Below are 26,503 nucleotides of genomic sequence, written 5' to 3' on the forward strand. Positions count from 1 at the left end.
TCCCGAGTCATTAGTGGTGCATCAAATTGGGACAACTCATTCGTTCACCAAAGCATGGTTGTTTCTAACTGTGTTAGCTTACATTTGGTAAACTTTAAATCTGTTGATTTAAAACTGTGGCTTTTAAATGTCCTTTTGTCTTGGATTTTTGTGTATCCTCTACGCAAGCTTCGTGTACTATGCACAACGGGGGTCATACACTTAATTATACAGATTTATGGAGAGAACAAGAAGAAGCTAGCTATCATAAACCGACTAGTTGGATTGGATGACTTAATACTGATTAAAACACAACATCCATGTTTAATCATTGTTTATGGAATTAACCCAACGACACATTGAATTACCGTATTTTTCTGAGTATAAGATGCACTGGAGTATAAGACGCACCTTAGTTTTTGGGGAGGAAAACGGGGGAGAAAAATTCTGCCTACCAGGTATTCATCTAGCTAGCATCCTGAGTCTAGCTTCAGCACATATGTTTGCTGGTTTTGAGCACATGTGAGCGCACACTTTTTATCCCCTAGTTGGGGATAAAAAAGAGCTTCTAAAGCACAACTGATCATCAGAGGGAGCAGCAATGAGAAAAGCAAGGAAACCCCGGAAGATCGCTTCACTCGCTAGCACCTCATTAGGGCTGAAAAACAGCTTCTAAAGCACAGCTGATCGTTGGAGAGAGAAGCAATGAGAAAAGCAGGTAAAGTGTGGAAGATGCTTCACTCGCTAGCGCCTCATTAGGGCTCAAAAACAGCTTCTAAAGCACAGTTGATCGTTGGACAAAGAAGCAATGAGAAAAGCAGGCAAAGTGTGGAAGATGCTTCACTCGCTAGCGCCTCATTAGGACTGAAGAAAAACTTCAAAAAAACTACATTCGGAGTATAAGAAACACCCAAATTTTTGGCCTCTTTTAAGGGGGGGGAGTGCATCTTATACTCTGAAAAATATGGTATTTATTTAACCCAACATTCTAGGTTGAAATGCGATTCAGATGAGTTTGTAAGTCAGCATTTTCTGAATGTAGTAATGTCTACACTGTGCTTTCCAGGATTTCTGCTGCAAGTCCTTCCTAAGTGAGTCCAGCCCTCGAATATTTTTCATTCGAAGTGGCTGTTCAACCACCAAACTATGCCCTTTCCCTGCTCACGTAGGACACAAGGCAGCCTTGTTAGGGTTTTCGAGTTGGCTCCTGTGCACCGGGAAACCCTTTACTGTAGGGTAGGAATCTCCAGACTTTGGCAACTTTTAAGACTTGTGGACTTCAACTCCCAGAATTCTCCATGGCTGGATGGGATATTCTGGGAGTTGCCAACGTTGGAGACCCCTGCTCTAGATGAGAGCTGCTTATCTTAATGATATCTCACGCTTTTGGGAACTCCACTGAGGTTTAGATGCTGAAACAAAATGTATTCTCATATAAATGTGTAGAATATTAACGTAGAGAGTATTTACCACAGTGGCCAAGGTATTTGGCGTTGTCAAACCCCCCCCCCCCCCAAACAATTTGGTATTTATCCCATATCAGTCCCTCAGCAGCAATTCTTTTTAATAAACTTCCAATGACCAAAGAATATTGCAATTATTTTAATCCTTTTTAACTTATTTTTTAAGACTCTTTTCACAGACCCGTCTCAAGTCACGTATGTTCAGCAAGATGCAGAGACGCAGCAGGTAAGGCTTCTTAACCGTTTCCTTGATTTATAAATGCATCCTTTGAGTTATTTTATTTATTTATTTATTTATTTATTTATTTATTTATTGGGGACAGAACTTGCTAATAAACACACACACACACACACACACACACACACACCCATACCCATACACACACACTATTCCCCAACTATCTTGTTTCTCAGTCATAAATAATATATACAGCCTTTTCTTTATTTAAGGAAATGTATGTATAACAAGGAAGTATAACAAGGATGTGGTGGCTCAGTGGCTAAGATGCTGAGCTTGTCGTCAGGAAGGTCAGCAGTTGGTAGTTCGAATTCCTAGCGCCGCGTAATGGAGTGAGCTCCCGTTACTTGTCCCAATTCCTGCCAACTTAGCAGTTTGAAAGCACATAAAAATGCAAGTAGAAAAATAGGGACCACCTTTGGTGGGAAGGGAACAGCGTTCCGTGAGCGTTTAGTCATGCCAGCCACATGACCACGGAGGAGAAGACAATGCTGAGCTGGCTCTCAAAGAAATCCAGTTTGATACTCCTGGTCTAAGGAGACGTGTTAGAGCAGGGGTGTCAAACTCAAGGCCCGCGAGCCTGGAAAATGTAAGGGCTGGCCTGTGTCGATTTGGCCTGGTTTACCCAAAGCAAAGAGGAAACATGTCAGCAGTTTGGGGATTAGTGTCAAGCTGGCCATGCCCACCCAATTGGCCACGCCCACCAAGCCAACCATGCCCAGTGAGTGGTGTCAAGCTGGCCACACCCGCCCTGTGGGCCATGCCCCCCAAGGTCAACCACAGCCCTAGTGCATCCTTCAATGAAAGTGAATTTGATACCCTTGCCTTAGAGTCCATAAGGATGGCATGAACCAGTCAAGCCTGCATAGTAAATGGACTGGAGACTAAAACATACGATGAATGGTTGCAGGAATTGGGCATGGCTAGTCTAGTGAAGAGAAGGACCAGGGGAGACAGGATATCAGTCTTCCAATATTTGAGCAGCTGTCACAGAGAGGACGGGGGATCAAGCTATTTTCCAAAGCACCCGAAGGCCAGACAAGGAATCATGGATGGGAACTGATGAAGGAGAGATTCAACCTGGAAATAAGGACAAATTTCCCGACAGTGAGAACAATCAACCAATGGAACAGAAGTTGCCTTCAGAAGTTGTGGGAGCTTCATCCCTGAAGGCTTTCAAGAAGAGACTGGATGGCCATTTGTCAGAAACGGTATAGGGTCTCCTGCTTGGGTGGGAGGATTGGACTAGATGACCTACAAGACCCCTTCCAGCTCTGTTGATCTGTTAAGATCTGTTAAAAATTAGGCCCACATTCCTGCAACAATCATTTGTTAGGTGATGCAAGTGGCTTTAGAAATATAAGAGCTGAAACTAGGTGGGGTATTTTTCTAATGCTTCTTTCTTGTTTTCTGGTTCCCTCTTATCCATGGATTCGAAGAAAAGAATGGGAATCTTGCATTGTTTTTCCTAGCTGACTGTGTCTTATTCTTTTTTCCCCTCTGTGTTTTCCAGGTGTCGATACCAATTCACAGCCAAGCGTTGCCTCCTATGGAGGCTGTGGATGATCCTGGCTCTCTCGAAGCTTTGCACAACCCGATGGGTAGCATGGAAGCAAAAGAGCAAAACGAGGAGGAGGGGGATGAGGAAGACGAGGATGAGGAAGACGAGGATGAGGAAGACGAAGACGAGGAAGACGAAGACGAGGAAGAAGGGGAAGACACAGACATGGAGGAGTGGGACCCAGATCCACCTCGTCCCTTTGACCCAAATGACCTGTGTAAGTCAAAACCTTGCGTGGCACGACAAAACTGCGCTCCACTAAAGCGCGCCCAATTAAACCGCGTCGCTGACATCAGCAGGGCGACAACAGCGACCGCGGAGAAAAAAGGGTGCTTTAAATAGCGCTTTGAAAGCAAGCCGATTCAAGTTAAGGTAAGGGTTAGGTTTAGGGTTAGGTTTAGGGTTAGGTTTAGGGTTAGGTTTAGGGTTAGGTTAAGGGTTAGGGTTAGGTTTAGGGTTAGGTTAAGGGTTAGGATTAGGTTTAGCGTTAGGTTTAGGGTTAGGTTTAGGGTTAGATTAAGGGTTAGGGTTAGGTTTAGGATTAGGTTTAGGGGGGTTAGGTTTAGGGGTTAATTTTAGCTTTAGCGTTTACAGCGTGCTTTTTTCTCCGCGCTGTTGTCGCGCTGTGATGACATCAGCTACGCGGTTTCGTCGAGCGCGCTTTAGTTGAACGCGGTTTTGTGGTGGAACCAAAACCTTGTAACCTTCCAGAAGTTGTGAAACCTTTGATGACATGCAAATTCCAACAAATCATTTTGATTATCTTTATCCTCAAATCAAAGGTTGCTGTATTTAGGGGAGCTGGCAGGTGCATTTATAAGGTAAAGGTTCCCCTCGCACATGCATGCTAGTCGTTCCTGACTCTAGGGGGCGGTGCTCATCTCCGTTTCAAAGCCGAAGAGCCAGCGCTGTCCGAAGACGTCTCTATGGTCATGTGGACGGCATGATTCAATGCCAAAGGCACAAGGAACGCTGTTACCTTCCCACCAAAGGTGGTCCCTATTTTTCTACTTGCATTTTTTACATGCTTTCGAACTGCTCGGTTGACAGAAGCTGGGACAAGTAACGGGACCTCACTCCGTTACGCGGCGCTAGGGATTCCAACCGCCGAACTGCCGACCTTTCTGATCGATGAGCTCAGCATCTTAGCCACTGAGTCCCTGCGTCCCTTCCTTTCTGAGTTACTGACCATTTATTTATTTAGGCATCAAATGTATATGTCGCCCATCTCACAGTTAGAATTGGAGATGTCCTGGAGCAAGGAACTCTTGAAAATAATGGATGCCCTTTGGAACAAGGAACTTGTACCTAGTTAAAGACATGAAAGTTCTTGCCTCCAAACTTTGGCTTTGGAGTTTCTAGGTTCATTAGAAAGGGGTTGCCACAAAGAACAGAGGTCACATCCTCTTCTCCAAAGCACATGAGGGCAGGACAAGAAGCAATGGGTGGAAACTAATCAAGGAGAGGGAGCAACCTAGAACTAAGGAGAAATGTCCTGACAGTGAGAACTAAGGAGAAATGTCCTGACAGTGAGAACAATTAATCAGTATGGAATGACCTTAGCTCTAGAAGTTGTGGGTACTCAAACACTGGAGGCTTTGAAGAAGATGTTGGATAACCATTTGTCTTGGGATAGGGTCTCCTGCCTGAGCAAGGGGTTGGACTAGAAGACCTTCAAGGTCCCTTCCAACTCTGTTATTCTGGTATTTTTTCCAACAGATGAGTGGGCTAACATTGTGTCTTTTCCACCTGTGTCTTTCAGGGTGCGAGGAATGCAATAACGCACATCCCTCGGTTTGTCCCAAGCATGGACCCTTGCACCCCATCCCGAACCGGCCAGTTCTGACCAGAGCCAGAGCCAGTCTCCCCTTGGTGCTTTACATAGACCGGTTTTTGGGAGGGGTCTTCTCCAAGCGACGTATTCCGAAGCGCACACAGTTTGGTCCCGTGGAAGGACCCCTGGTTAGGTTATCGGAGCTGAAGGACTGCTATATCCATCTGAAGGTAAATCCTTATCTTCTCTTTTCCCCCTCGTGTTATCTTTCCAGAAATGGGTTTCCGTTCTGAAAGGAATTCCATGGGCTCATAAATCATGGAAATATAATCAGATGTGAGGCATGCATATTTGTATAATGTCAGAAGCGCTTTTGCATTCTGGAGTCAGGAATTACATTTTAATGAAACATTCCTAATTGTCAAAAGCAATAAAAAATGGATTGTGGGAATGTGTTTCCCCCCTCTCATTCTCTCCCCACCTCTCATTCTTTCTCTCTCTTTCCCTCATTTTCTCTCTCTCTTTCTCTCTCTTTTTCTCTCTCTCATTCTCTCTGTCTTTCTCATTCTCTTTCTCTCATTCTCTCTCTTTTTGTGTCTTTCTCTTTTTCTCTCTCTGTCATTCTCCCTTTCTCTTTCTCTTTCTCTCTCTCATTCTCTCTGCTTTTCTCTCATTATCTCTATCTGTCTCTCTCATTCTCTTTCTCCATTCTCTCTCTTTTTCTGTCTCATTCTCTCTCGTTCTCTCTTTTTCTCTCTCTCATTCTCTCTCTCTCATTCTCTCTCATTCTGTGTCTGTCTCTGTTTCTCTCATTCTCTCTGCTTTTCTCTCATTATCTCTATCTGTCTCTCTCATTCTCTTTCTCCATTCTCTCTCTTTTTCTGTCTCATTCTCTCTCGTTCTCTATTTTTCTGTCTCTCATTCTCTCGCTCTCATTCTCTCTCATTCTGTGTCTGTCTCTGTTTCTCTCTCTCATTCTCTCTGCTTTTCTCTCATTATCTCTATCTGTCTCTCTCATTCTCTTTCTCCATTCTCTCTCTTTTTCTGTCTCATTCTCTCTCGTTCTCTCTTTTTCTCTGTCTCTCATTCTCTCGCTCTCATTCTCTCTCATTCTGTTTCTGTCTCTGTTTCTCTCTCTCATTCTCTCTTTCTCATTCTCTCTGTCTTTCTCTCATTCTCTCTCTCTCATTCTCTGTCTTTGTCTTTCTCTCTTTTTCTCTCTCTTTCTCGTATGAATTCGGGTTGACTTTGTATTTTCCATCTTTAATGCAAGCTTTTATTTCTGGAGAAAACCGGGAACAGAATCTGTGTCACACCTTCCCACAGACCATGCTGGTCTCAAGGGATTCTTTGTATACCTTCTGGCGTACTACTTGATTTGTAAACATCGCTTGACAAGACATTACTGTTTATATATATATGTATATGTTCTTTGTAACAACTTAGCTATTTATTGTGTTGATCAATTAGCAGACTAAAAAGAATATCCTCCCATCTGCTGCTCTTCATCACCTTCAACGTTTCTCTGCTCTACTTAATACAATTTTCCTAATTTTCGAACTGCATTATGAAAAAACATTCTTTGTCACAGTAGATAACAGTGAACATGCGATCCTGAACTGCTTGGGGAGGTCATATCCGTCTTTCTCTTTTTTAATCCTATATGCTCTACATGGGGTTGCCCCTGAAGTGCATCCGGCGACTGCAGTTAGTCCAGAATGCAGCCGCGCGAGCGATAGTGGGCGCACCGCGGTTCGCCCACGTTACACCCATCCTCCGCGAGCTGCACTGGCTACCTGTCGATCTCCGGGTGCGCTTCAGGGTATTGATGACCACCTTTAAAGCACTCCATGGTAGTGGATCTGGGTACTTGAGAGACCGCCTTCTGCCGATCACCTCCCTCCGACCGATTAGATCGCACAGACTGGGCCTCCTCCGAATCCCATCCGCCAGTCAATGTCGACTGGCGACTACACGGAGGAGGGCCTTTTCTGTTGCAGCTCCGACCCTGTGGAACGAGCTCCCCATCGAGATTCGCACCCTCACCACCGTCCAGGCCTTCCGCGCAGCCCTCAAGACCTGGCTCTCCCAACAGGCCTGGGGATAAGTCCTTAATTTGCCCCACCCGAGTGTTGAATGTAGAATGCATGTTGTGTTTTTACTACTTATCTTGTTTTCATATCGTTTATTGTGTATTGTTCCCCCTCCCTAATGGTTGTAAGCCGCCCTGAGTCCCCTCAGGGAAAAGGGCGGCCTATAAATTTTAATAAAATACCTAAAAAAAATACCTAAATTTTTTGCTAAAGGTGTCCCTTGACAAAGGTGACAGGAAGGACCGGGATCTCCAGGAGGATCTTTGGTTTGAGTTGTCCAGCGAAGCTCTTTGCAACTGGATGATGTTCGTGCGCCCTGCCCAGAATCACTTGGAGCAAAATCTAGTCGCCTACCAATACGGTCATCATATTTACTACACTACAATTAAAAATGTTGAGCCTAAACAAGAACTCAAGGTATGAGGTGACTATCTTAATAGAACTTCTTTTACACAAATCTGGTTGGTATTTCCCCCCCTCTTCCCCCCCTCCCACCTGCCCTCCCCCCACAAAAAAGTCTGGAAAAACATTACTAATTCCTTTCTCTGCATCTCTGATTGGTGCAGTGGTTAAATGCAGCACTGCAGGCTACTGCTAGATCAGCAGTTCAGCGGTTCAAATCTCACCGGCTCAGGGTTGACTCAGCCTTCCATCCTTCCGAGGTGGGTAAAATGAGGACCCAGATTGTTGGGGGCAATATGCTGACTCTCTGTAAACCGCTTAGAGAGGGCTGAAAGCCCTATGAAGCGGTATATAAGTCCACTGCTATTGCTATTGCTATCTCAGATTCTTCCTTTTAACTTCTGTTTGCAGCAGTGTTTTTCGAAATTGGTAGCTTTGGAAAACACTGCTTTATAGCACAGATAGTCCTCGACCAATGACTACAACTCATCATCGCCATCATCTTTTAAGGGCTCCATAATCCTTTTCAGGGTAGAGTCTAGACAACTGAATGGACCTAGCAGATTGTTTTAATGGTCAGATGCTCTTCCGTGTCGCCAACACGGAATTTTGTTCAACAGATAAATTCCCAGTGTGCCCAGAGAGAGAAATATCTGCCTCTACCTAGGATCGAACTCACAGCCTCCTGATAGTGAGGCGAGAGCTCTGCCTCTAGGCCACCACAACACTCCGAACCAATGATCAAAATTGAGTCCAGAATTTCTATTTGGACTAAATAAAGCGGTTGTTAAGTAACTCAGGCTGATTTTATGATGGGTTTTGTTTTGCAATGGTTGTTAAGTGAATCGCTGCAGTTATTAAACAGATCACACACTCCTGATAAAAGCTCCAAGATGGAATGCATGCGGCTTGGTTTATATATTTATTTATTTATTTTTAATATATATATATATATATTTATTAAAATTCCCTCTTTCAGTTCTGTTGGCTGGCTATTTGTCCTACCTGGCCCCAAATATAGGATTTTTTTTTGCCCCTGTCTTGTCTGGGTTAATTAATTAGTTAATAAGGTATCATTCATTCCAGTCAGCGTACCTCTGAAGGTTATAGCTTGGTGTCAGGGTTCCAAATAGCATCCAAAATTAAATCAGAGTCCAAGGCAAAGTATTGCTCAAAGTTCCCATTGATTAAGAGAGCCATGTTAGCACATCTGGGAAAACCCGAATCTGAAAGCTTCCCGGTTTTTCCCCACCCAGTTGAAAGTTCAAGATCTTGCCCCCACACCCACAAGTCCATCACATGGCCCAATCTCCCACTGGCCTGCTGGCAGTTCCACCCATCCAGTTCCGGTCAGGTGCAGAGATGCAAAGACAAAGGATGACCTTGGCTTTCTAGAAAGAATTTTGTTTTGGCTACATAGCATCTAACTCTGTACAACCCCCCCCCCTCCCATTTTCCCACAGTAGAAAAGGCATAATAGAATAATAGAAAGTGTGGCAGGCCAAAGATCCAAAAGAAAAAATGGCTGCAGGTCTGACAGGCGGCCTCTCCTCAGAAGAAAAGCATTTCCTGAAAGGGAATAATGTGGGGATTAAGATAAGAATAACTAACCACCTTGTGTGGGTGATGATCTGGGTATCGCAAGCAGGAAAAATCGCCGTCATCGCCGAGTTATTTTTATCTTTCATTAGAAGCAAATTATATGGAATTTAGGGAGAACAGTTGGGGGAAAAAGCTGTAAGCTTAACATTAATAAAAACCAAAAAACAACAACAACCTGGAGGCATTCACAAGATGAGTGCCACCATCTGGCTCTCCCTGTTCCAGAGAGAGGGGGGGGGGAAGATGAGAGGGGGAGAGAGAGAGAGAGAGAGGGAAGGAGAGAGAGAGGGGGAGGGGGAGAGGGAGAGAGAGAGAGGGAAGGAGAGAGCGAGGGAGGGGGAGAGGGAGAGGGGGGAGAGAGGGAAGGGGAGAGAGAGGGAGGGAAGGAGACAGAGAGAGAGAGGGAGGGGGAGAGAGAGGGAGGGAAGGAGAGAGAGAGGGAGGGAAGGAGAGAGAGACGGAGGGGGAGAGAGAGGGAGAGAGATGCCTCTTCTGCCCTATTTCAAAGAGCAGACGGAGAATGCAAATTCCAAGGTGGAAAAGCAGGATCTGTGATCCAGACTCAGTCCCCGTCAAAGCAACCCTGAGCAAAACAGCACATTCTCCCGTTTCCCATGATACGTGTGATACTTTAAAAAAAAAAAAGTGTGCCTGGGAGTTGTTGCGGCCCTCGGTAAAAGAGGATCTGTATACTTTCAGTCAAGCCGTTTATATACCAGTTTCTCAAGTCAGCCAGAATGGGAAATAACGATTTAAAAAAACCCATCTATGAATCATAATCTTACGGATTCACTTGCATAAACGCAGGGGTGGGCTTCAAAAATTCAGCAACGGGTTCTCTTCCCGGTTGCTGGGTGGGCGTGGCCATGGTGGGCGTGGCCTAGTTGGCTTCTTGCACTGTGGGGTGGATGGGCGTTTTTGCCCTCCCCAAGCTTCAGAGGTTTTCTTCGAGCCTCCGGGAGGGCGAAAACTGCCTCCCCCGGCTCCGGAGGCCCTCCGGAGGCCGGGCCCATTTCTGGCCTTCTGGGATTTCCGGGAGGCCCCTTCCCCCCTCCCTGAGCCTCCGTGCTGGTCCTGCACTTACCTGGCATCCAAAAAGGATGGAGACTCATGGTGTGGGTGGGGCCAGCCAGGGGTGGGATTTGGAGGTTCTCTGAACCAACTATAACATTAGCTATGGGTTCTCCCGAACCTGGACAAACCCGTAGCAGCTCACCTCTGCATAAAAGGCCTTTTGATACGTGGGTAGAAGTTCACACATGCTTACGAAGATGCAATATTTGAATTTATTTCCCTTCCCCCCCCCTTCATCAAAGTACAAAAGGGCCTGAATAAAATAATAACATGCTTGAACAGTGTTTCTCAACCTTGGCAACTTTAAGTCCTATGGACTTCAACTCCCAGAATCTGGGAGTTGAAGTCCACAGGACTTAAAGTCGCCAAGGTTGAGAAACACTCTGCTAGAAGTTGTTGGATCAGTTTGGCTCAGTGAACAGAAGGGAAGAACCGAGTTGAGAAAGCCTGGAGCCGAATCATGGTTTGAACCAAAATTGATCCTGTGATCCTGGGCTCCCTTTCATGTCTGCCATTCGCGGAGGATGGGCATTTAGCTTTTTTTTTTTTTTTTTTTAAATCCTGCTATGAATTTCCTTTCCATTTGATATCTGTTTTAGGTATGGTACGCTGCCTCCTATGCAGAATTTGTCAATCAGAAAATCCATGATGTATCGGAGGAGGAGAGGAAAGGTATCGACATCTTACATTTTAAATAAAATTTTAAGAGCGGCAAGATATTTGTTCCTTGGATAGTAGATGCCTTTTATTGTGCTTGGCTTTTTGCACAAGAAGTGCTAATTTATTTATATATTATTATTTATCCAACATTAGAAATTAAGGAAATTATCACTTTTCTTGACGCTTCTGGGGGCACAGGGAAAACGTTTGTAACTAATTTAATTGTTGCTGAAATCAGGGCTATTTCTGTTTAATACAGGATTAGGATAAATAAATATCTGGGCAACACCGGGTTATCAGCTAATTAGAAGATTAAATATAACCTGTAAACTGAAATTGTGGGTGATTAACTGACAAAATCTGAAAAGCCTGTGTGTGTGTGTATTTCTGAATATTTACTATTGATTGGTTTATCTTGAAAACACAGTTCTCCGAGAACAAGAGAAAAACTGGCCATGTTATGAGTGCAATCGACGCTTCATGAGCTCCGAACAGCTCCAGCAACATCTCAACTCCCACGATGAAAAGCTGGACTTCTTCAGCAGGTATTTCCAGGGTTCTCTCATTCACCCAGTTGAACTGTTCCATGGAAATTTCTGTCCAAGAGAAACAGGAAGTGGTGGGGCGCATTGCATTATGGGTGTGGGCACGCGCATGCATGCCGATTTTGGCATGCGAGGAGAAAGAGGTTAGCCATCACTGGCTTAGGCTATTAAAAACTGTAGGCTAAAGACAGGGAGCCTTCAGTTCTCTAGATGTGGTTAGACTACGACAGAGTTCCCCAACCTTTCTGGTTTTGCTGACCGGTTGGGTGAAGTTGGGAGTGGGGATGGTTCCATGGGAGCATGTACACGTGCGCGGCTCCATTTCAACGAATGGCTCCGTTTGCGCAAGTAGCAGGTAAGATCGCGCACATGAATGGACCGCAGGCGTCCACATACTCCCACCTCTTTGGGCGGTCCGGTTCAGAACAACTCATAGCCCAGGAGTGGGCTGGGGCCCCGGAGTTGGGCACCTCTGGACTACCGTGTTTATCATTGCTAAACTTGCTGACTAGGGCTGATGGTAAGTGGGAGTCTTAACTATGGAGAGCTGCAGTCCTTGCTCCTTTTCTTAAGTTGATGCTCCCAGAGAATGACAAGGGGCGTCACTGTCCTCTAACCCAGAAATCTGTATGTTCTGTAGAGCAAGAGGCAGAGGTCGTGGACGAGGCAAGCGAAGGTTTGGTCCAGGAAGGCGACCTGGCCGTCCTCCAAAATTCATGCGCTTGGAAGTAACCACCGAAAACGGGGGGAAGTGTGCAGAAGAGAGCCAGGTATACTTGCAGGGAGTGGGTGAATTGAGTTTTGCGGAAAGGAGGAACTGCTTGTTTGGGTCCCTTGAAATTTCATGTCATGCCATTTCTGGTAAAAGAGCCAAGTGTCTTCAACAGCTGGAACAGCTGCCCAGCCCCATTTGCATCACCTACATTATGGTGGCATTAAAAAACAAAAACAAAACTAATTTGAGTGTTCCAAGTAATGCACCCACAGAAAGCAGAATTCTGAGGCAGGTAGATTCCTCAAAGGACAGCTTTATTGGATACAACATATTGGCACAACTGGTGAAAACCAACTCTGAAAGTTCCCACGGTTTCCACCTAATAGAAAGAGAAAGTTTTCCCCCTTCCCCAAGTCATCAGCAATCCAAATGAGCATAAAGATTTATTGCAAGCTTAACTTCTCTGCAAGAATCTGAACTACTAAAGGTCCGAGCAGATTGGCAGTAGAGAAGAGTCAAAGGAATTTGAGGCGGGTGGGACTTCGATCTCTTGCGGGCACAAAGGGACTTGAGGCTGATGACGTGTTTGACCTCTCCCTCCCTCAGACTCAGTCTGGTCATCTCCTACAATATCCTTGGTTTATAATTTCAGGACTTGCTGCCCTTTGCCAGTAAGGGGCAGTTTGATGAAGCCGGGCCAGCCACCCTAAACGGACTCGATCAACCAGAGGAGACCCCAGTGGCCCCCGAGGCATCGTCCTCTTTGGATCAGCTGCCTGAAAGCCAATCCCTGCAGCTTCAGCCGCACGAGCAGACCGTGGTGGCTACCCCAAGCCTGATGACAGCAGATGACATGCGGCGAGCCAAGCGTATCCGGGTAAGTGAAGAACTCAACCCCTGGCTGACCTCGCACTTACGTCGCGTTCAACTACGGCAGTGTTTCTCTTACCTTGGGGAATTCAAAGATGCGTGGACTTCGACTCCCAGAATTCCCCAGCCAGCATAAGCCAAACTGTTATATCTAGGCATGGAATCAAAAATTTTCGAGGGCCAAATTAGGGAAAAGTCAGCATTGGGGTTTTTGCCTTTTTGGCAACTCATGCTGCTTTTTTATGAATTATTTTGGGTGGTGGTGAAACCTCCTGTGCTGGGGAAACTGGTTACCAGTTGAAATGGATTAGATTTCATGTGAGACCTGGCTCAAAAACTGCAACTGGGAGAGGGACCTTGGAGTCTTAGTGGATGATCGCTTGAATATGAGTCAGCCGTGTGCAGCAGCAGCAGCCAAAAAAGCTAACACAATCCTGGGTTGTATAAACAGAGCCATAGAATCAAGATCACGTGAAGTATTAGTACCACTTTATAATACTCTGGTAAGACCACCCCTGCAATAGTGCAACCAGGTTTTGTCCCCTACTGTTCTGATCCCCCTCGTTCCACACCAAAGCACTCCAAGCCAAAGATACTTTACGGCATTTAATTAACAGACAGACAGGTCCTTGGCAGCAAACCGGCACAGACAAGCCGTGGTAGCAATCCAGCACAGATAAGCCTTGGCAGCAATGCAAGCTGGAGAATTCTGGGAGTTGAAGTCCACAAGTCTTAAAGTTGCCAAGTTTGGGAACCACTGGTCTAGGCAGTCACTTATCTGAAATGGAATAGGGCAGTGTTGGTGAACCTTTTAGACACCAAGAGCCCAAACTCCGCACCCGCATGCCCAAACTGAAAGGGGTGTGTGTGTGTGCACGAATGCACACGTGCACAGCATAGACCTGAATACCAGCTGGCCAGAGGGAGGCGGGGCATCCCAACCCCGGAATCGCGGCAAGAGGTAAGATCTTTTTATTTCGTGAGCTTCTGTTTCGTCGTTTGTAGGGAAAGAAACGCCACGGAGATCTGATCTGGGATGACGGTGTGTGTTGCCAGCAGAGAAGGCTCTGCGTGCCACTTCTGGCATGCGTGCCATAGGTTCGCCATCACGGGTATCGTGGGTCTCCTGCTTGAGCAGGGGGCTGGACTAGAAGACCTCCAAGGTCCCTTCCAGCTCATTCTCTTCTAAAGAGTGCGAATTCTAAAGGTTCACAATATTTGGTGAGCCTTTCCTGGGAACCTTGGTTTGTACATTCTGAACAGCTGGATGAGGTGATGTGTATTAATGGTTTGTTGACAGCACCATCTGTATGTACGTCATTGTTAGAAGACACGGGCAAAGATGTACGGTGACCTTGACTAATCCACTACATTTTTTTTTGAAAAGTTTTATTGTTTTAATTAAACAAAAACACAAAAAAGAATCATCTTTCGTTACATCTTGTAGAAAGCGTGTCGATTGGTTACAAATATATTTTGTGCGTTTCTCCCACAATCATTACATATACTTCATTCAAATTGAATTGTACATTTTAAATAAAAAAAATATATGTATTTTACTATCATTGTACCACAATTCTCATTTAAATACAATTATTTAAACGTGCTTTTATCTAAAATCATTTCTATTTAAAGGCGCAGCCACCTACTGGCATTCATTCGCAATTTCAATAAACCTCCAATAACATTACACCTTTATAACATATTCTGAAACAGTCAGTTAGTAAGATATCTAAGCATTCCCCCCCCCTTTTCCCCCCAACTCACAATTTAAAGCTTATATCCAATTTGCTTTTACTAGTACAACACACACACATATATATCATTAAACATTATCCATTAACATTTCCTTGTTATTATTGTAGTTAACTAAAAATTATTTACTATTTATATCGCTATATTTTTTTGAATAGCATGGAATTTGAGATGAAGCTAACTCTGCTAAGCTTTTCTATTTGGGCGGGGGTGGGGGAAAGATCAGCTAAGGTGCTGCTACCTACTGTGCCTTTCTTGCTATTTAGTAGATGTTTTTCAAGCTCTCACAGCTGGACAGCTCCAAGCATTTCCAAACTCTAGCCAATGCCCCCCAACAGCTTAAACCTTTCCTCATCCTGCCTTCTGCAGTGCAAACTTGGATAAACGAAAGCATTCCCAGTAAGAAGGCTGACCACTGTGTGATGTTGAGGGATCCGTATTAATAGTCAGTGTTTTGTTTTTTTAAAAAAATTAACAGTTGCACCTTCTACCTTGTCTGGATTTCTTAAAGTCTGAATAGGAATTAATATTTCATGTTTGGGCAACAAGCCATGTTTAATAAGGGAAGAGAAATGGTAATTCGTGTGTGCAAATTTTCTATAGGGTTTTCTCCTACTCTGTAGGGGTGTACTTAGTCCCTGCTGCCTTTTCCATCTTCTGCTGGGTTGGTGTCCTGTAATTGCAGATTTCCTGTAAAACAGTGGTGAAATAGCTCCCGTCAAATTCTTTGCTGACATCAAACTCCCCCGTTTAATTACCGAAGCATGTAGGACATTTGAAATTAAGACTGCCACACCAGCTGTGCAAACTGTCCGACTCCCCCCCCCCCAAAGTCTAAAATAGAATGATTCCAACTGAAATCAATCTAGGTGGAGACGAGAGAAATTTGTGGAATATTTTAGTTTCATGTACGTGTAAGAAAAAGAAAAGAAAAAAACCAAAACTAAAGTTCATAAGAAGAATATTTGAAGGTCATATGCTAGAATCGTTATTACTTTCTAATATTCAACAGCGGGATGGGGTGGCATATAAATTTAATAAAACGAACAAATGAATAAGTAAATACTTCCCTAAGTGATACTGCAGTCTTTTGTTCTGCTTTTGTGTTCTGAGTAAATAACAGGGTTTTGCACATTTTTGTACATTTAAGGGGAAATGTCATTTTTTGTAAAGGGAAAGAAAGTTAAATCTCCAAACAGTTGCCTTATCTGCTTTTCTTTCCTAATTTAAAGCAGGGTTCCCCAACTTTTCGGACCTCAGGGACCACTGAATTCATAATTTTAAATCCCGCGGACCACTAATGTGATCTGCCTAATGATTGGCTGGGTGGGTGTGGCTAGGAGGTCATGTGACTGGATGGGTGTGGCAAACTTGATGTAACTCACGTCGTGGGGCGCCTCATTGGCCTCTGCTCACCTCTCCCCTCCCAGCCACTCCTCGCCTGCCCGCCCAGGCTCCTTAGGGCCCCAACAGGAAGCAGTTGTTGGAACTAAGCAGTCACCATGAGAAAGAGTTGGCAAAACAGCTGGCTCAGTTCAAGTTGGATCTGGCCGAGAAGGAGGCTCAGCAGAAGCACCTCACTGAGGACTATGAGCATAGGCTTTCCAAGCAGAGGGAAGACTGTGGGAGTGGAAGGCCAGGTAACTGGAGGCTCAGCGGGCTGAGATGGTCAGCCAGTTCCAGGCCATGATGCAGTCCCACTGGAACAAGGCCCTCTGGTTCTTTGCCACCAGTGGAGCTTCCTTTCAGCCTTCACCCAAAGCCCCCCACTAGGAGGCTGAAGCAGACCCCAAGTTGCAATTTCTGCCCCCCTCTGACCTGCACAAAAAGACCCCAAAGGGGGAGACTCTCTGCGGCAACACAAACGTTCATTGCACGTATCAGGCCGAAGGGCCGTAGTTTGAGGACCCCTGATTTAGTGCAACATAAAAATGCAAATAATTTTTTGGGGGCCACCAAAATTTTCTTGCGGACCATCAGTGGTCCACAGGCCACCAGTTGGTGACCACTGATTTAAAGTGTCTTTACTTTTTTTTCAATAACCAAGTGTCCAATTATTCATTCGTGTGTTATATCCTTCTTGCAATTATTTTTCAATATGGCATGTTACATCTTTGGTCAAACCTATTGACTCTGTTCTCTTCTCTTTACACTACAGATAGATGGTTTACAGGCCTTAGAGATGTTTGTTGCCATGTAATCTCCTTTTTATCCTGGCTAGTTAACCTCTCCCATTCTTGGACGTATCATTTCAGAACGCAGCCCTCCAGCACTTATTCATCCGGAAGTCATTCCGTCCGTTCAAATGCCTGCATTGTGGAAAGGCGTTCCGTGACAAGGACAAGCTAGACCAACATTTAAGGTTCCACGGACGGGAAGGAAATTGTCCTTTGACCTGTGATATCTGCAACAAAGGCTTCATTAATAGCAGCGCCCTGGAAAGTCATATGAAGTTCCACCTGGACCAGAAGACTTACTCCTGCATTTTCTGCCCCGAGTCCTTTGACCGCTTAGACCTGCTGAAAGATCACGTGGCCGTCCATATTAACGATGGCTGCTTCACCTGTCCTACCTGCAAAAAACGTTTTCCGGATTTTATCCAAGTGAGTTTGGTGGAGGATGAACAATAACGTCATTTATGGGTGCTGTTTCATGCAATTCGTTCCTTTATATTGAAATGTGTGTGTGTGTGTGTCTGTCTGTCTGTCTGTCATCTATCTATATATCATCTATCTATCTATCTATCTATCTATCTATCTATCTATCTATCTATCTATCTATCTCTATCTCTCTATCATCTATCTATCTATCATCAATCTATCTATCATCTATCTATCTATCTTATCTATCTATCTATCTATCTATCTATCTATCTATCTATCTATCTATCTATATCTATCATCTATCTGTCATCTATCTATCTATCTATCTATCTCTATCTATCTATCTATTATCTATATCTATCTATCTATCTATCTATCTATCTATTATCTATATCTATCTATTATCTATATCTATCTATCTATCTATCTATCTATCTATCTATCTATCTATCTATCTATCTATCTATCTATCTATCTATCTATCTATCTATCTATCTATCTATCTATCTAAACATCTATCTATGAGAAATACCACTCCTGCAGCATCACAAAATCTCCAGAACTGTAAAGCCTACAAACTTGAAATTTGGCACGTGTGTTCCTCCTGGCTTCTAGGTGCTTGTTAAGAAAGGATTTCTCAAAATGGCCATCAGATCATTAGTATTTCTCATATTATTATTAACACACTCTGATGCTAAGGAGTTAGACATTCTACTCCCCCTTCCCAGCTAAAAAGAATGTTCCAACTGCCACTTGGGTGTGGACGTGGCCAGCCTGTGACTCATCCGGTCTGTGTTGAGTTAGACTGAGGGAGAGAAGAGGATAAGATAGGAGAGGCCTCTATGGGACAAGCCTGAGGGAGAGAAGGGGAGAGGAGAGGATCAATGGGGCCATCCTGAAGGAGAGCTGGGGATAATGTAGGAGAGTCTTCGGTGGGGCAAGAGTGAGGGAGAGAAGGGGAGAGGAGAGGCTCATTAATTTTCAAGCTATGTCGATTTATCAAGCCCAGTCACATAGCTTCGTAGCGGAGCATGGGTATCCAGCTAGCCTGCAATAAGATCTCAATTTGTAAGTTACACCTTCTTTTCTTTCTACTGAGATCATTTTCAACATGGGGGAAATCGTCTGCATAAGTTTTGAAATGGATTTTCCCGTTGACTGTTCCCAACCAGGTGAAAAAGCACGTCCGCAGCTTCCATTCGGAAAAGATTTACCAGTGCACAGAATGCGACAAGGCTTTCTGTCGGCCTGACAAACTGCGACTTCACATGTTGCGGCATTCCGATCGCAAGGACTTCTTGTGCTCCACCTGCGGCAAACAGTTTAAGGTAGTACCTCCAAAGATCAGGGATGGGCAGCTGTGGCAAATATTTACGACCTGCGGACTTCAACTCCCAGAATGCTGTTCTCAGAAATTCTGGGAGTTGAAGTCCGCAGCAGTGGTGGGATTCAATTTTTTTTACTCTTGGTTCTGTGGGTATGGTGTGGCTCTTGTGGGCATGGCTTGGCTTGGGGGGGGGCATGGCATGAGAAGAATATTGCAAAATCACATTCCCTCCCCACTCCAGGGCAAGGATACTGTAAAATCTCTATTTCCACCCACTGCAGGGCAAGGTTACTGTAAAATCTCAATTCCCTCCCCACTCCTGGGGAAAGGATATTGTAAAATCTCCACTCCCTTGCAACCCCACTAACTTGCTTTCCAGCTCTGTTCTCCTGTGCAGAGCAACATAAGAATACCAGTGGTGGGTTTCAGCCGAGGTGGCACAGGCATTAGAGTGCAGTACTGCAGGCCACTTCAGCTGACTGCTATCTGCAGTTCGGCAGTTCAAATCTCACCGGCTCAAGGTTGATTCAGCCTTCCATCCTTCCAAGGTGGGTGAAATGAGGACCCAGACTGTGGGGGCGATATGCTGACTCTGTAAGCTGCTTAGAGAGGGCTGAAAGCCCTATGAAGCGGTATATAAGTCTAACTGCTATTGCTATTGCTAATTTGTTTTAGAACCTTTTCTGTAGGTGTGGCCTGCTTTGTGGGAGAGGCTTGCCAGCCATGTGACTGGGTGGGCGTGGCCAACTTGTAAAATGTGGTGAAACTCACTTAACAACGCTCTTGCTTAGCAACCAAAATGTTGGCTCAGAAACTCTGGCATTTGAAGCACGCAAGTCTTAAAGCTGTCAAGTTACAAGACCCTCGCACCCCTAACCCTTTAGAAAAAAAACCCCAGGGGTGTTCAAACTTGACAGCTTTAAGACTTGTGGACTTCAACTCCCAGAATTCCTCCTCTCGCTCTTCATCTTGATGATGTGCCAACGGGCAGGTGGAGGGAGCTGGAACCGGTTCTAAATGGCACTGTAGATTTGTGGAACCTCTTCTATAGAAGAGGTTAGAACTGGCAGGAACCCACCCCTGAAGAAGACCCAGCTGATCAGCTTGGACTTGGGAGGCAGCAAATAGATGGGGGCGGAGCCAGCCAGAGGTGGTATTTGCCGGTTCACCGAACTACTCAAAATTTCCACTACCAGTTCTCCAGAACCAGTTAGGACTGCCTGAATACCACCTCTGATCCGCAGGTCTTAAAGTTGATAAAGTTACCCACCCCTTTTAACAGGTTCTTATGCAGGAAGCAATAATAAGTTGACATGCCTGGTAAGGCTCTCTTTTTCAGAAGATAAGCCATAAGTCAATACCTAACTCATGCTGAATTTGGCACAAATGATACGCGCCTTCTTGCCTGATGCTTGTACGCAAGTGTGTGGGTCGTGTTTTGGATTAGCAGATTGGGAGCAAATGGTTTGGCATAATGGAAAAACACATTTAAAATACATTACAGATGAGTGAGTCAGCAGTATGAAGCCTCCAATGGAAGGCACAGTGGTAGTAATCTGCTGGTTCTTATCGGTTCGGGCGAACCAGTAGCGGCTGCTGCTGGAGGCTCCGCCCACCTATCGCAGAAAGCGGTGTGCGCGAGCATAGGGAGCGCGCACGCTCACATTTGTGAATCCCAACACTGGGAAGGCACTATCCCAGACCTGTTGGGTGTTGTTGCACACTTAGGATACTTACCGAGAGATCAGGAATGGGAAATTTCATTGACCAACAGCCTGCTGTGGAATTCTGGAAATTGGATTTCTAGACTATCTGAAGCACCCATAGGTCGATCTTTTATAATTTAGAGATGTCTTAACAGTGAACTGAAATTTGCAAAGGAAGCATTTGCTATACGTTTTAATATCTTTTGAAGATGTAAATGTATCTTTTTCTATACCATTCCCCTTACAGTCATAATCATCTCAATTTATATTCCTCAATGTTTAACATGAATCTAAATATTCATTAATTTATCTTCAGTGTCTTTACAACTGGAAGGATTCCGGTCATGAATCCGATCACAATTTCTTTAATATTTTTGTGAGCATTGTGGATTGCTTGATTAAAATCCTGTTATCCGAACAAATTCAGCGGACGTTTTAACGAATATATTTTGTTGCTTTTATTCATGATTAATTTGCTTTAGAGGTCAACTTTTTACATTTCCAATGTAACCACGCATTTGCCTTTTCTCTCTACTCACTCTTCTTTCCCATTATTTTGATTCTTCCCCCATCCTCCACCCCCAGAGAAAAGATAAACTGCGAGAACACATGCAGAGAATGCACAATCCAGAAAGAGAAGCCAAAAAAGCCGACAGAATCAGTCGCTCCAAAGCCTTCAAGCCCCGGATCGCCTCTACGGATTATGAGAGTTTTATGTTCAAGTGTCGCTTGTGCATGATGGGTTTCCGACGACGAGGCATGCTGGTTAGTTAAGATATTCCAGACTCCTCACACAATCCTAGCCTGTGAATCTCCACTGGAATGCTTATTTAAAGGTGAAGGTTTCCCCTGCCCAACTCTGGGGCATCTGCTCGTCTCTTGTTGCCCAGCTGAGGGATTCAATGTTGTCTGAAGACTTTTTCCGTGGTCGTCAGCGTTCCAAGTAATACACCCGTAGCCAACAGGACTGTTTTACTTGGAGATATCATATTGGCACAGGCTGGTGTGAAAACCGACTCTAAGAGTTCTCGCAGTTTTCACGTCTTTAAAAAGTGAAAGTTTCCCTTTCATCCAAAACAATAAGTCACGTTGTCCAATCTAGGTGCTGGCCGGTTGCCTGGTTACTTCTCTCCTCCTCCTCTCTCCAGCCAGTTGTTGGAGTGTCCTTGGTTCACAGGAGAAACTATTTTGTTTTGGCTACAAAAGCCCAACTGTCTCTATTCCTCATCTCCAGTGTGGCAACGCTGAAGCTTAAAAAATGGCCTCGGTGAGGGTAGAGATTGAGATTTGTTTTATTTATATGCCGCCCTATTCCCAGCGGGACTCAGGGCGGCGAACAACTCAAGGGGGGAAAGGGAACACAAAAATACAAGACAAGCATTAAAAATAGCCAACAGCCACACAAGTCGAGAGGGGAAGGAAGCTCATCAACCTCAGGCCTGCTGACACAGCCAGGTTTTAACGGCTTTTCGGAAGGCCTGGAGAGAGGTGAGGGTCCGAATCTCTGCGGGGGTAGCTTCAGGGTGGACCGTGGCCAGCACGACTATATGCCAAGACTCATGGAATGCTTATTACTTTCCCACCAAAGTGGTACCTATTTATCTACTTGCATTTGCATGCTTTCGAACTGCGAGGTGGGCGGGAGCTGGAGCAAGTGACGGGAGCTCATCCTGTCGTGCAGCACTCGGGTCTCAAACCCATGTCTTTAACCACCAAACCACCATATGCTGTCTATGAATTAGACACCATTTTATAAAAGCATTCTTTGTGTGAGCTTGAAGGGTTTTTTTTTTTAAATTATGAGCAAGGGTGGACAGTCTCAAGGGCTGAGACTGCATGCAGAATCAAGTTCTTTTTGGAGTTGAAAAGGCTCTTGAAAATGAACCATTGTTTTCCTCTGCTGTCAGCGGAAAACCATGCTTAATTTGGCCATCCCATATTTGGAGCAAGGATTATAGGAATATCAAGCAAAATTGCGTTCTTACAGAAACACCCTTTGCTGTTTCTCATAAATATTGCTTCTATGAATTTATGGCACTTGTGCTCCCGTCCTTCCTAGGAACATTGGAGCTTCTTCTGCAGTATTCTCACAAATACCCTGTGCCAATGGTTAGATTTAAGAGGAGGATCTAAGACATCTGACCATGGATTGGAAGTTTGGATCTTGAGATCCTCATACTATACCCCATCCAGCCACCATATTATTTATTAAAATAATCAATGCCTGAGAAACAAGAGAAATACTTGACTTCTAAACAAAGCATTATTTGTAGCATGATGTGAGTAGGTTCACAAAGAGCTGAAAACAGCCAAGAATTCAACCTGTTCATCAAACAAACAAATTGCCAGAGGCCCAGAAAAATCCACGGTGTGCCCAACCAATAAAAGATTATATGTTTAGCGGTAAATGCTCAGAGTCCACCCTGTTCTATGTGTGTTTTAGTTTTGCTGACAATTGAATGGGGATAAGACAGATGTGAAATGGGCAGGTTAGCATGAGGTCCAGGAAGAGGGCAGAGATGCATTTTCTTTGTACTTTTTAAAAGGGAGATTTTTTCCCCCCTTATTCTGTTAGCTTTAAAAAATCGTGAGTATTTATTCCAGTGGATTTATATATTTCTTGCCTTAAATTTGATATATTTTTTTCCAACGATGGTGCATCTGAATTTGCAGAGCGCGTTCAGAGTAGACTCCATTTAATGCAGGGGTGTCAAACTCATGGCCTAGGGGGCGGAGTCACTTAGATCTGGGGTGCTTAGATCTGGGCCCGCCCTGAAAACAGTGACGGCCCGGCCCACGGTGCCTCAGCAGTGAAAACGAAGCTCAGGAGGGGCTCTGTTTTCGCCCACAATGGCCTCCTGCAACCCTCTGCCAGTGACAATGGAGCTTGAGGAAGCTGCGCGCAGTCCAGCCAGGGTCCGTTTTCAGCCGCAACGGCCTTCTGCAGCCCCCTGCCAGCGAAAACAGAGCTCCATTTTCACTGGCAGAGGGCTGCAGGAGGCCGTTGCAGCCAAAAACGGAGCCTCGGTGAGTGACGTTGAACTGGCCACACCCCCTGGCCACGCCCCTTGCACCCCCTGAGGTCAAACACAACCCTGCTGCGGCCCTCTTATGAAATCGAGTTTGACACCCCTGATTTAATGACTTAATACTATATTGACCGTTGAGTGGGAATTCGTATTTTTGCGAATGTGTGATGGACCAAACTTCCAATTGACGAGTCTTCTTGCTTTAGGATTCCTGGATCTCTATGCCTTCTTGTTGCAAGAAACTAAATATAGGATTTTTCGTTATAACATAAAACCATGGTCCATTTTGTGGCTCTAATGCCTTTTTTTAAAAGTGCTTTCCTTTTTTTAATTATTATTTTAGGTGAATCATTTATCAAAAAGACATCCGGATATGAAAATAGAAGAAGTTCCAGAGCTAACTCTGCCTATCATCAAACCTAACAGAGATTATTTTTGTCAGTACTGTGATAAGGTATGTAACGAACCCATCTCCATCTCGGTTGTGTACAGCTAGTCCTCGACTTACAACGGTTCACTTAGTGACTGTTTGAAGTGACACCGGCACTGAAAAAGGTGACTTATGACCGTTTTCCACACTTATGACCATTCCTGGTTACGTGATTTACATTCGGATTCTTTGGCAACTGATTCACACTTATGATGGTTGCAGTGCCTGGGGGTCCCTTGATCCCCTTTTGCGACCTCCTGACAAGCGAAGTCAACGGGGAAGCCAGATTCACTTAACAACCAGGTGACTAATTTAACGCCTGCAGTGACTCCCTTAACAAATGTGGCAAGAAAAATCGTAAAACGGGACGAACCCACTTAACAAATGTTTCACTTAGCAACATGAATTTTGGGCTCAATTGTGGTCGTAACTCAAGGACTACCTGTACATGGAATTAAATGTAACCAATCTGGGGATTTACTTCCTTCATATCGATTTATTATTTGCTCAGAAGAACCAAAAAGAGAAATTATTAGGACTTCTTACTTCTTTACTTCTTCCAAGGCAGTTAACTTCCTTTGAACTATTATTGGTTGTCACCAAGGGTGGCATTCACTTACTTTCCCTGCCGGTTTGCAAATGTGTGAGTGCACACGCCCCGTCCGTGCATGCACTCAGCCTTCCACCCATGTGCTTTAATTGTGTGTGTGGCTTGCACGCACGGCTTGAAAACGTGCCTAAATAGGATGGCATACAGCCAGTGCGCGTAGGTGGGCCCACCCATGATTTCAACTACTCGTTCAGGTGAACCTGTACGATCTGGCTGAATACTACCTCTGGCTGTCACAACAAGAGAAAGAGAAGATGAACTGATGAGAGATATCTATGAAGTGTCCTCTTTCACAAAGCAGTTGTGGCATAGCTACAGATATAAACCAGAACTAGCGTGATCGCACCTCCGCATTAATTCAGGCAGAGAACAAATGTGAGACCTTGTTTTATTACAAGAAATGCAGCTCCAGAACTCATTATTTTCTTGCTGCTTCGTAGCTTCCTAACACATCTATCGGTGTAAACATAGAAAGAAGCAAGCAGCCAATCTGTTTCCTAGTTGCCACATAACACCTGGTGGAAGTAGAAATTGTTATCCAAGTGTTTCCTTGCAGTTGGTGTTCTGACCTTGGCTTCCCCAGCAGCACATAGCCAAGTCCTCGTCCCGATAAACCCCTTTTATTTAATTTACAGTGAATTCCTCTCCAGCAAAGTCTCGGCCCACAGTCTTTCAAGATAGTTCACAATTACCAACATTTTTCGGGCTTGGAGAGTGGCCAGGCCGATATCTTTCAGACGATGCAATACTTGGCAAGAATGCGGGAATGAACTAATTGTCTCCTGCAAACACTCGTCCCCTTTCGCTCCTCTTTTATTTCCTCTGGCAGGGGTCATCCATTGTCCACCTGTGGCCTTACTCCAAAGTCAACCCTTGTTCCTTAGCTGTTCCCTTCGTCTGGCAGCTCTGTGCATGCGCACACTGGGAACAGGCTCCAGCTGTTCTTCTGCCTCACTTATGTCTGCCTCTGAAGACAGCTGATAACTGTCAGACGGCCCTGGTCCCCTCTCTGCCTCTGACACAGAGCCCTCATCTGAGGTTTCCGCAGACTCCAGGACTGGCCCATGTTCCTCCCCAACCTCCTCACTGTCCAAATCTTCTGCCAGCTCTGCTGGCCGCTGGTGGTCCACAACACTTGGCTGGGTGGCTAACATGGGACCTTTTTAAAGGAAGTGGTTCTAGGGTCATTGATTCATCTTTCTCTTCTAGGTTTATAAGAGTGCCAGCAAACGGAAGGCCCACATTTTGAAAAACCACCCAGGTGCAGAACTTCCTCCCAGTATCCGAAAGTTGCGTCCAGCAGGACCAGGAGAGCCAGATCCAATGCTGAGTACGCACACCCAGCTGACCGGAACCATCGCCACGCCGCCTGTTTGTTGTCCTCACTGTTCCAAGCAGTATAGCAGTAAGGTATTGCGGATATGTGCCTAACACCCAGATATTTTCATGTACCTACTTCACCCTAGCTATTATTATTATTTTTAATCCTGTAGTAATTGCATATATTTATATGGGAGGGACACAGTGGTCCAGTGGTTAGGACACTGAGCTTGTCGATCAGAAAGGTCGGCAATTCGACAGTTCGAATCCCTAGCATTGCGCAACTGAGTGAGCTCCTGTTACTTGTCCCATCTTCTGCCAACCGAGCAGTTCGAAAGCATGTAAAAAATGCAAGTAGACAAATAGGAACCACCTTTGGTGGGAAGGTAACAGCGTTCCGTGAGCCTTCGGTGTTTAGTCATGCCGGCCACATGACCACGGAGATGTCTTTGGACAGCACTGGCTCTTTGGCTTTGAAACGGAGATGAGCAGCACCCCCTACAGTCAGGAATGACTAGCACATATGTGCGAGGAAAACCTTTACCTTATGTAATATGAGTATTCATTGGATGTCTCCTCACCACTTCCGTTTTTTTAAAAAAAAATAGGCTGCAGCTGAGCATATATAAGCCATATCCCTTTTGAAGCACGGCTGTCATTTCTTCCCATTGTATAGTCTTGTTTTCTGAAAATACAATCCCCTCGTTTAAAGTGGTCCATCTAAGTTCACTGAATTTTAAAAGATCG

General features: G+C 44.8%; 1 protein-coding gene across 1 annotated transcript in view; it reads left to right on the top strand.

The window, feature by feature from the left end:
- Window positions 1–26,503, top strand: part of PRDM10 (PR/SET domain 10) — a 54,563-nt gene that overhangs the window by 17,525 nt on the left and 10,535 nt on the right. The window contains exons 4-16 of the mRNA XM_087706361.1: window positions 1,609–1,668; window positions 3,194–3,458; window positions 5,004–5,245; window positions 7,322–7,525; window positions 10,786–10,858; window positions 11,274–11,391; window positions 12,032–12,161; window positions 12,759–12,983; window positions 16,987–17,334; window positions 18,507–18,662; window positions 20,953–21,132; window positions 23,740–23,850; window positions 25,646–25,846. Of these exons, the coding sequence (XP_087562487.1) occupies window positions 1,609–1,668; window positions 3,194–3,458; window positions 5,004–5,245; window positions 7,322–7,525; window positions 10,786–10,858; window positions 11,274–11,391; window positions 12,032–12,161; window positions 12,759–12,983; window positions 16,987–17,334; window positions 18,507–18,662; window positions 20,953–21,132; window positions 23,740–23,850; window positions 25,646–25,846 (2,313 nt within the window). The remainder of the gene's footprint in view (window positions 1–1,608; window positions 1,669–3,193; window positions 3,459–5,003; window positions 5,246–7,321; window positions 7,526–10,785; window positions 10,859–11,273; window positions 11,392–12,031; window positions 12,162–12,758; window positions 12,984–16,986; window positions 17,335–18,506; window positions 18,663–20,952; window positions 21,133–23,739; window positions 23,851–25,645; window positions 25,847–26,503) is intronic.

Source organism: Thamnophis sirtalis, unplaced genomic scaffold, assembly GCF_051295495.1.
Source record: "Thamnophis sirtalis isolate CommonGarterSnake01/CBP01778 unplaced genomic scaffold, rThaSir2_p1.2 scaffold_2, whole genome shotgun sequence".
NCBI lineage: Eukaryota > Metazoa > Chordata > Lepidosauria > Squamata > Natricidae > Thamnophis > Thamnophis sirtalis.